Source organism: Merops nubicus, unplaced genomic scaffold (assembly GCF_000691845.1).
Source record: "Merops nubicus isolate BGI_N331 unplaced genomic scaffold, ASM69184v1 scaffold8457, whole genome shotgun sequence".
NCBI classification, from domain to species: domain Eukaryota; kingdom Metazoa; phylum Chordata; class Aves; order Coraciiformes; family Meropidae; genus Merops; species Merops nubicus.
This window is the reverse complement of record NW_008618252.1, coordinates 1-11,425: the sequence shown is the minus strand read 5'-3', so window position 1 is coordinate 11,425 and position 11,425 is coordinate 1. Positions and strand designations below refer to the sequence as shown.

Here is an 11,425-nt window from a genome sequence, read left to right as displayed (position 1 = left end):
CCTAACATTCTGTGATCCTGTGATTAAGACGTAATTTTTTAAGACTTGGATGAAAAAAGTTTGGTTTTTTTTTGAACAGCACATTTTTAATTCTGCCCTCTTTTACCAAATGCAAAAGATAATTTTGTTTAATTTACCACAATGAATACTCCTGTATCTATGAATAGTAAACATTTATACTGACTACTGTAAAGAAATTAGGGTGAAAAATTAGAAATCTGTGTTAAGACTAGAAAAGCCACACTACCGCAAACGCTGAAGTTCCTTTTTGCTAGATTCTTCTGCCATCTGTAAAACACGTAGTTTCTCTTCATACTGATCTTTTTCAGATTGTCTCTGAGTATCTTGTTCCACTTTAATCTTCTCTAGATCAGCTAATCGGTTCTCGATTTCTGACCTAAGAAATTATTCAACATGCATACAAGAATCATCACAAAATGTCAGAACTGTTTAGCTGCTAAGAATGATATTTAAGTTACTCAAAACACTCCTCTTTTAGAAGTTGAGCAGTAAATCAACAAACATACTTTTCATCCTGTAAGGCTGCAATTTTTTCAAAAACTTCCTCTTTGGCAGCTTGCACTTTATGAATTAGCTCCCGATCCTTTTCTACTAAAAGCACCTTATGACGTTCAACAGCTGCCTTAAGAATTTTCTTGTCTAACAGCAATCCTGCATCATACATTAAAAAAAGTTAAAATGTCGTTATTGATATCAACTTGATGAAATCCAGTACTAAAATAACTATAAATGGATGAAAGGGAACTAAAAATCACAATTCAGATGACAGAATGAATTAAGAGGGAAAAACAGGAGAAAAAAAAAAAAAAGCAACAAAACAACAAGAAAACCAGAAGGTACATGGGCTTTCCTAGTCTAACAGCAACATTTCAGAAACTTTTGAAGAGTAACCAGTACACTGGAATCTCTGGCTTTAAGGGTTTATTAATATAACATAAGAAGGGTTTATTAATATAACATAAGAAGGGTTTATTAATATAACATAAGAAGTAATTAAGTATTTGATATTGTTATTGATTTAAATTCTAAAGCAATGCCTGCTAAGCTGTTGTGTGTGAATTTAAAAAATAGTGTTCCACAATAACTACAAAACGGTCAAGTAAAAACATTTGTTGGTTTGGGTCGGTTTGGTTTTTTTTGTGTTTTGTGTTTTTTTTTTTTTAATAGAAAAGTTAATAGTAAACAGTAACTGGCTACCAGTGAAACCATAGTAACTTGGCTACAATAGATCTCAAATTTCAATCCATTCATATTACCAAATGAGGCAATTCTATCATGATGACTTTATAGGCAGGGACAAAAGATGCAAAGTTAAAACTTGTGACCAAGAGACCTGTGTTCAGGGGAGAACAAGCCAATATGCTGTAGCAATGATTCCTAGTTATTTAGCTAATTCGGTGATGCAAACTGGATTCCACAGCAAGTTCAGGTTAGCTTAAAACTTTTCTGTCCCTAGTTTTGTGCTTCACAGGGTCCAACATTTTTAGTTAGCAATACACTACTGTGTATACAATAATACAATAGTGGTGGTTTACTGTCTCAGCCATGGACTTTTCAGTTGCTCTTGGAGAACTTAATATTAAAGCAAGTAAACATACAACTATTCTGGGAAGACAAAGGTACTATTTTGGAGTTAAAGAAAATCAGTGAGGACAGTCCACTTAAAAAGCTTTGTAGTGATTTAAAACAATACAACTAGTACTAAAAAGCTTGGGCCTTTTCACTGCAGAAAGCTATTTCAAGTTGCCTACATACTCAGCTGTATTATTGTTCTGGTTTGGGCTAAAACAGAGCTGGTTCTGTTCAATGATTTAATTTTTCAGCTAAAGCTCTTCTAATTAACCAGCATGAAGTTAGCAGCATGTTTTCACAGACAGCCTGCTTTTAAGCAGTGATAACACTCCATGTTTAGAGTTACTGCCAGGGATTGGTGTGCAGACCAAGGCCACTGCTAAGCTTGTGTACCACATGGAGAGGGGCAGAAAGTAAAGCCACACCTGCAGGATGTGGACAGAAAGTAAAGCCACACCTGCAGAGAAGTGGACGAGATAAGTGACCCAAAGATTCCCCAATGGGGTATTCCATCCCATAGCCGGCACATCCAGTAAAAGCTGAAGGATCAGGAGGGGCAACACCATTTTATTATTGATATTCGGTAGGAGTAAAATTGAAGCTGTTTTCCTTTTCTAAGTGCTAAGTCTCTCTCCCTTGTTCCCCTTCTCCTTCCCTTTGGGGGCAGGGGGGGGCACGCACAGTGGTGTAACAGAGAGCATCTGTTACCAGTCTGGGGGCAGGTGTAACCCCAAACTGCAACAATTATGCAGCTTACAACGCTGCCTATTTTCTTCAAAGAACAAGCTAGAAATTGTATTTTGTTTCACATGGCAGCCTTACCCAATTTTTACCAATTCCATGGACACAGAATCAGAAAACAAATCAAATCTCTGAAATTTTTTTCAAGTCAGGTGTGAAAGACTCCAGAATTTGGCAATAAGGGACAAAAATAACAATACGAAGCTCATGATTTGAAATAGATTATTCTCAAATTGTGTAACAAATTCACTAATTTAGATAAATGAAACATTTTTCTGTAACTGTTCTTAGCCTAGTAGACCAAGTGAAACCATACTGTTATTTCAGATACAAAATTAATTGTCAGATCTATGACCCAGAACACAAGTAGAAGGTGAAGGCTGCTCCGGAACGTTTGGAGGAAAAATAATTATAGTATTCTAACTAGAAGTTACAAAAGAAACCGTTAGAAATTAATTGCACATTTTACCATCCATTTCACTTTGAATCTTGTTTCTCTCTCTTTCTATCTCACTCTTTGTTCTTGCTGCCTCCAGTTTGACATTCATTACTTCCAATTTATGTGAATGCTGAAGTTCTTCTACCTATGAATTAGGGAAAAAAAAAAACCAAACACAAATCAAGTCAGATAAATACATATATATTCACAGCTTTACTCTACATTTTTCATATGATACTTTGCTAATAAGAAAATCTGCCAAATAATCATTGGCTATGCTTATTTTAAATGTATTTTAAATATTTTGTTTCATCCCACTGCTTTCCTGAAGCAAATCCAGAATATCCACTCTTGTAGATAGTTTTTAATGGTGATTATAGAGATACTGTAACACTAAAGCTATTGACATGATCCAATTCCACAAATCATTATCAGTGGTATTACAGGTTTTTATTAATTCCTCAAGTCACACACTGAAGATTCTTGACTGAGTTGTCAGTCTTTTTGAAATGTAAATTTTATATATTCGCTGATTAAAAGATGAATTAATAAATAAATAAAGGAAGTGCTCAAACAGAACATATATTCCAGGAGCCAGGCTGTCTCACTATTGGCACCTACAACCACCCAAATATTGAAAGCTACATTGTAGAAAAAGTACTCTTCCAAGAAGCCTTGGTGATACGTGCACAGATGTTCAGGATTGCCTGTGAAAACTTGGTGTCTGAGTAAATACTATATGTTCTAGAAGCTAGCCTCTGAATATTGGTGTAATTCTGAAAGACTACTCCTGGGAAATACCTTGATATGACACTGATCCAAACTGCACAGTACCCTGATGCCTCACTAACTCAGGCTTTAGCATGTCAGTTTACACATACTTCACTCGTGACTAAAGATCCCTTGAAGTCAAGCTAACATAAAGGTAAATTTAATCTCCCTAAGTAAAGCAAAACAGTGACATACAAAACCAGATTATTAATTGCTCCCCCAAGTAATTTCAATTTGGCAACTACTTAATAGTCCTCCTGATCTCCCCAGAGTACTACACTATCATCTCAAAATCCAGGTCTTCATAGTTCGGAAGTGCACTTTAAATCAAATACTTCTCTACAGCTGTGACACATCAAATGGCCTCAAAAGAAGGAGCTTTAAGACCATCAAGTCAAAGACAATGACTATTGCATGAAAACCTTCTATAGTTTAGGCATTTGTATGCAGTAATTACACGGTCAATGAGAATTAAATATCTAGAGGAAAGCGCTTATAATGAAAATCCATTCACAGTGACAAATGTAATTACAACCTGCTAGCATATACAAGAGGCAAAAGGTTAAGAATGACACAGTAGTAACTACACGGTGGATCTGCTTGCTTAAATACTATGTTGAGAACATTTCAGGGCCACTTGCGAAAAATTAAGGTGGCTTTTTTCAGGCACAAAATCTGGAAGACAAATGTGTGCACTTGCGCTCAGAAAAAAGTTTGAGTGGGTGCAGGAGGGGATGGAAGTTAGTACAGAAATTAGTTTCTACTTTCCTCCCTTCAAAAAACAACACTGAACACTTCATTTTTTTCCTACTTCTGGAGTTGAGCAGAGAATACCCATTGATACAAAAAGAAAAGACACCAACAATTTTCTATATATTCTGACAGACAACTAGAAATTGTTTAACAGAAGGCTTGCCCCCCTTTTTTATTTATGTGAGACAAGTATGGCACATTTTATAAAGCCTCTTAAACTACTGGTAAAAGTGTATCCTATTCTTACCATAAACTGGAACTTTTTTTGATTAAGGACCAAAATTAAGATACTTCAGACTCATAAATGTGCACTGTAAAGCCTGCTTTGAATTAAGTCTGACATTGTTAAAGAACAACTACGGTAGAAAAAGTGTTCTTCCTGTATTGTGTCTTTCTTGAGGCACGTTATGACAATATTAACTGCTGTAGCCATAGCAAATGCATGTTGATGTTATTTTGGAAAGTATATTCAGAAATGCAGACATTGTTAAAGAACAACTACGGTAGAAAAAGTGTTCTTCCTGTATTGTGTCTTTCTTGAGGCACGTTATGACAATATTAACTGCTGTAGCCATAGCAAATGCATGTTGATGTTATTTTGGAAAGTATATTCAGAAATGCAGGATAGCTTTGAGTCAACAGAGAGCTTGAAATCATTTCTGCATTCAGCTAGATATAAAAGACCAAAGTTACTGGCTTTACAGTTAGTTCAGAACTAAATAAAGCCTCTCCAGAAAGGTGAGAAAACACTGGGGATTAAATTTGCTGACAGGAACTGACAGGTATGATAAAAATTTATTACCTGGTATTCTCTCCAGAAAGGAGGGAATAAGAGATAGAAGAAAGCTAGTATACCCAAGTAACTATTTTATCAGGACTAGTATCCTGACTCCAATTCACATAAAGCCAGGTAAGTATTCCACAACATTTGAAGGTAAAATGGTTTACTAGTGTTTTGATTTTTCTTGTTTGTTCAAACAATCATATATGAAACTGTATAAAGGATCTGTAAGCTTTGCATAGCTGATAAGTCACTGCAACCAGATAAAACTCTGAATCTGGCATCCATACTAAACTGATTATGCTGAAATACTAAACATTGATGTCAAATTTCTTAAGCACTTTCAAGGTTTTCCCTGAACTTGGAGCCTTTTGATCTTTTTTTTCTTAAATGTTTTTGTGGAAATTTCTGTAAATTTTTTTTAAAAAAAAAGCATACAAACATAGAACAAAACCTCTAAGACCTGGTGCCAACCCAACAACTAAGATACTCAAACATGTTCCAAGACAATGATCTACGTAAAATGATACGATGCAGTCCCATACAGAAATGTTTCTGTACAAGCTATGCTCACATTAGCCCAAGACAAATCTTATGCTAATGGCACTATCCTGCTTCTAACCACCTAAATCTCTGCAGGTGATTCCAATGCAGCTTGCTTTCTGTAGCTAACAACAGCCCATTCAGAGGACACTTTTTAAGATCTCCAAAAGCTACGGCTCCATTCAAAAAAAAAAAAAAAAAGAGGAAAAAAATCCATTTAAAGATCTATTGCACTTCACACACTTTTTGAAAACATAATGTTTGTTTCCATCAAATAAGGCTGTCTATTTTCATGAGTACTAAAAGAACAAATACAAAGACTTCTTCGAGCCCTCTTCTGTTTAGACAAACAGATCTAGAAAATGAAATAAAAAGAGCATAAACTCAATTTTTAAAGATGCTTTTAGGGATGATGTAAAGTTATATACTCTATAATCAACTGTAATCAGGGAAAAAAATTCCAAACCTATTTTAAGTCATAGCAGAAGACATTGTTACTTTATTCTTAATGTAAAATGTAAACAGAAAAACTTAACAGGATATGAAAAGTATATTCCAGATACTATAAAAACACTTACTTTAGCAGCTAGGGAGATAACTTCTCGTTCAGATTTGTGAAGTTTTCCAGTTAAAAGAATGTTTTGTTCACGACTCATCTGCAGTTCTTTCTCTAATCGATCAATCTGTAGTTCAGCAGACTTCTTTTCTGCCTTGAATAAAGGACGTATTTTTAAGACTTCTGGAGCAGGGCTGTCTCTTGCTATTCACTTGAAAGATCAACTTATATGGGCTTTTCGATATTATTGACCCTTTATATTATATAGTAATATATAAATATTTACCTTTGCTCAACAGTATGTTCCAACATAACAAGCATCTTCAATTTTACTCCAAAGTCACTGTGTTTACCAACACTGTTTGCACAGAACCACCCACAATTTCAATCCTACCTCACAACAGGCAGAGGTAATCTGACTTGGTTAGAAGGCAGCAGGTATTCCCACCAAGAAATTACTAGACTGTAAACACCACTGACTATAAATGGTGCTCAAAAAGATAGCATATATTTACCTATGCAGTTATACTAGCTGAAGAATTAACTTCACAGAGAGGGAAAAAAATGCAATTACTGTATTATAGACTCAAGACCCTGAGCTTTACTAAGTTTCAAAAAGGTTATTTAACCTACAGTTTCACCTTCCTTTTTCCAAACTGATCTATTTCCAACAGGACTTTTAAAGTTTTATAAATAAATAATATTACAGCATTTTTAAAGTTGTGATCAGAGCATTTTGTACACAGCACTGATAACAGTAAAAAGAAAAATGTTACAGCTGTGTGAGAAATCTACATGGACAGACCTACTACCTGGACAGACAGCAAGAACTGACAGGAGGACTGAAAACCACACATGAGGAACACAGTGGAACCCTGGGAACATACAAAAGGACAGAAATACCATAGGTTCTATAGGGGAGAGCAACGGCCAAGAACTAACGATTGCAGTAATGGGTTGGAGAAAGGAGAGAGACACGTAAGGCAAGAAAGAAGACAACACACAAGGAAAAGAATAAGGAAAAAGGGAAGAGCCATATGACATTTTTGAAAAGAATTTTGAAAAGAACCTGTAGCAGATTATTAATATATTGTCATCAGTGTCCTGATTTTCAGCTAGGATAGGTAGAGCATGGGACTCTTAATCCCAGGGTTATGGTTCGAGTCCCACGTCGGGCGCCAAAAAGCCTGGGGTGGTTCAGCCCCAAGCGGGAACCGGGCTCCAGGCGGCCACTCGCTCATCCACCCAAACCCCCTGCACTGGGGGGAGAAAAATACAAAACCCCGTGGGCTGAGATAAGGAGAATTTACTACAGGAACGCAGGAGGAACAGCAAACAGCAGCAGTAACAACAGGTATAACAACAGATAACGAATTGTACCAAGGAAACAGATCCCTGCACAGGCTCCCGCGCGCCCCCCGCCCCGCTGCCCGGGCACTGGGTCAGCCTGGCAGTGAGTGACCCCCGGCTGGGCCGGCTGCAGGGGATAAACCAACCCTATCCCAGCCCAACCAGGACAATCAGTTTCTAACTCCAGGCAAGTGACAAGTGATGACATGACCATCCTACTGACTGCACAAAAGGAGATCACTTGCATGTTTAGAAAGGAGATCATTCAACAGAATCTCTCAGTTGAGCTCTCCACCTTTCCAAAGTCGAATTGGCAGTACATGACTCCCAAACCACTTAAAATTTCTTTTTAAACCTGAAATGTACAAATTCAAATTACGGAGTCAATGGCAAAATTATCAGTGACAGTTCTTTCAGGCCAAGCATTATTCTTGCTACACTCTACAAAGAGCCAAAATTAAAAGACAAAAAAAAAGAAACAAACAGAATCTTACCTCTAGAGACCTTGCCACAGCCTGCATCTCAGCTAACTGTCGTACTTGTACTCTTTGGACATTTTCTGCTTGCACAGCATAATTGTGTCTCTCTGCTCTTAGTTCTGCTATTTCTGCTTCTAAGCTTTTTAATTTCTGATGCAGTTGTGCCTTTTCTCTAGAGAGTGCCTCCACACGTTTACTGTCCCTCGTAGGATCAACACTAAGCAGCTGGTTACGGAGCTCTTCTTTATCTTTATTCAGCCTTGCAACCTGATAGTTGTCAATCAGAACAGTAAAAACTTTTGTATCAGTTAAGTGTCAGACAGCAACAAATACAGCAGTTTACAAGTCAGGAAAGAGCAGCAGTGTGCTTTTAAAATATTAAGAAATTACGTTCACATTTATTTTCTTTCTTAGAACAGGAAAATCAACAGACTCATTCTTTAATGCCTTTTTTCCTTCAGTTTTCACTGATCAGGCCGTCCCTGTAGCAGTCTGCAGGAGTAAAGCAGTACCCAGAGTAGAGGAAGAAAATGTTAGGTATCATTTAACCCACTGGACAGAAAGTCCTTGGAATGGATCCATGTGTTTAGAAGGACCTCACTGGTACCATTGCAAGGTTATTCTCTATCTTACTTAAAGTCATGGCAATCAGAGAAAGTTCCTGACGACTGGAAAGGGACAGACAGCACACCCATCATCAAGAGCAAAAAGGTCAAGAAGAAGGATGCAGGTAACTACAGGACAGTCAGCTTCTCTTCAGTCTCTGTGAAGGTTATGAAGCAAAAACTCTTAAAAGCTGTTTCAAAACACATGAAAGACAAGGTGATGGAAAGCAGGGTTTACCAAGGGCAAATCATGCCTGACCTACTTCTGTTTTCTAGAATGAGGTTAGTGACACTGCAGACAAGGAGAGCAATGGATCTAATATTCTTTGATTTTAATGAGGCCTTTGATACAGCCTCCCGTAATCTTCTCTCTCACCAAACTGGTGAGATATGGGCTGGAAAAGTAGATGATAAAGTGGGTGGAAAACTGGTTGGGTTGCCAGGCTCAGAGAGTAATGAACAGTAGTGCAAAGTCCAGCTGACTGCCTGTAATGAGTGAGGTCTTCCTAAGATCAGTACAGGGTTCAATACTGATTGATGTCCTCACTAGTGACCTGGATGATGGGATGGAGTACACTTGCATCAAGCTTGTGGGTGACACCAAAGCAGGGGGAAATGGTCAACATGCTAAAAAGCAGAACTTCTATTCAAGAGCAATCTGGACAGGCTGAAGGAATGGGCTGGCTGGAACCCCTTCAACAAGAGCAAGTTACGCATCTGGGATGGAGTAACCCAGTGTAACAGTACAGGCTGGGGACAACTGTCTAGGTTGCAGCTCCATGGAAAAGGATCTGGGGATCCTATTGGACAACAAGTTGAACATTAGTCAGCAAAGTACCCTTGCAACAAAAATGACCAACAGCATCTTGGCAGATTGGCAGAAGGGTAGCCAGCAGATCCAGGGAAGCGATCCTTTCCCCCCTCCCTCCCTGTACTCATAAGACCGCACCTGGAATTTGTGTCCAGTACACAAATAATAATGACAAACTGGAGCACAGTGGATGGCCAACAAGATGGTCAGAGGGTTGGGGAACGTAACATAAAAGGACAGCCTTAGAGAACTATGCCTCTTCAGCTTGGAAAAGGAGATGATGCATGACGATGGGAAGAGAGGCACATGTTGGAACATGCAAAATTCCCATTTCCATTAGGAAAAAAGTATACCATGAAGATGGTTAAATACTGGAATAGTTTGTGCAGGAAGGTTGTACAATTTCAGTCCTAGCATATGTTCAAGACTCGCCCAGACACTGCCCTGAGCAACCTATCTTATTACACTTCAATACTTTAAGCAGGATATTGGACTACAAGGAGGTCTCTGCCAACTTATGACTCCATAATTCTTTAACCAGAAGAGAATTCAAATCTGCTAGTAACTCAACACAGCAAACATGATTGGGCCCTGCCAGACAGAAAAAAAGAAAAATTAAAAAAACCTTTCTGTTACAAGGCAGTACAATAGGAACAAACTCATCTTGAGACTATAACTAACACACATACTATAAATATATAGAATCTAGTGTTTCAAAATTATTTACATGGACTGAATGTAATACTGGGGGAAAAAGAGTGAATAAGGAAGGTATGTAAGAGTTCTTTTGATATTTGAAGATTAGTCCAAACTCTGATCTGCAGTAGTGCTTTTAGAAGTTGCATCAGTGATCTTTACGGAGCAAAGCCAATTTCTGCAGCAAAAGCCCTCCAATCCCCTTTTATGAGGAAATTCAAACGCTTATTGCATGACACGGCCAAGCCATCATTTAAGAACTTGGATGTATTTGTAGCCTTCTTGTCCTAAATGGCACAGAAGGTTAAAAAGGCTCTATGAGAGAGAAACTTCATTACATGGTGCCCCGGGCTCAAGGTAGTTTCATTCTCTGTAAGTGTGCTAATTAGCAGCAGGACTAGCACAGACTCAACCAGCCCACAAGACAGGCAGGCTGTAAAGCGGCATGTGGGTTTAGCTCTGGGAAGGACAACTGTTCTGTTTTTAATGTGTTGCATTTGCAAATTTGGATTGATTTTGAAAGTGATGATTGCTTTGATTTGTGTCTCATGCTTGGACTAATACACTCAAATCTGACACCTCAGGATATACACTCCCAGACAAATACTTAAATGAATATGCAAATGACATATGCAACACTCATTTACATTGCTGCATACATTTAAAACATAGATAAGATAGTAATTTAGCTACATTTTTGAAATTACAATTCTGAAACGATTCATGAATGGTTTATTCAAGAGTAATGCAACTGAAATAGTTTTTAGCACCCTTTTGACCACCACTGTCATGATCCAACTTAGTTGGAAAACATACACTCGGCTGGTACTAACAGTATCTTCTGCTGCCTTCTTCTTGGATTAGTTGCCAAAGAAGTAATTTAAAATCTAAATTTACATTGGTTGCTCAGATAACTTATTAATTTCAGATTAGTGTACTGTCTTGAATTCCATCACATGTGATTAAAAAAAGCAGTAACCAGAGCTACTGGCTGTCATTCATCAGAAGTCAAGTCTATTCTTACTTGTAATAGCACAAGTGATATTGCAGCACATCACTGAACCAACCTACAGAGACGGCTTTAGGCTAAGTCATAAAAGTGTTGTGAGAATTAAGAGAATGGAAAAAAACACTACCTTACAAAATGGTGTCAAACTGACAACCCACCAAGTACCAACGTTTTTACAACGTTCAAGCAGCTTTGTCAGACATATTTTAAGCTATTCTAACATTCTGCATACCTCAGCCTCATATATGATTTTCTTCTCTTCTAAAATACGTGCATGTTCTTCATTTTGATGTTCAAA

At 37.7% G+C, this 11,425-nt stretch overlaps 1 protein-coding gene across 1 annotated transcript; it reads right to left on the bottom strand.

The window, feature by feature from the left end:
• Positions 1-247: 247 nt before the first annotated feature.
• CEP83 (centrosomal protein 83kDa) lies at positions 248-11,419 on the bottom strand (the record flags this gene model as incomplete). The annotated part of the gene is made up of 6 exons (XM_008943375.1): positions 248-397; positions 528-672; positions 2,804-2,918; positions 6,200-6,331; positions 8,022-8,273; positions 11,360-11,419. Coding segments are annotated over 6 exons (854 nt in total), but the record flags the coding sequence as incomplete, so codon positions are not given.
• Positions 11,420-11,425: the final 6 nt, after the last annotated feature.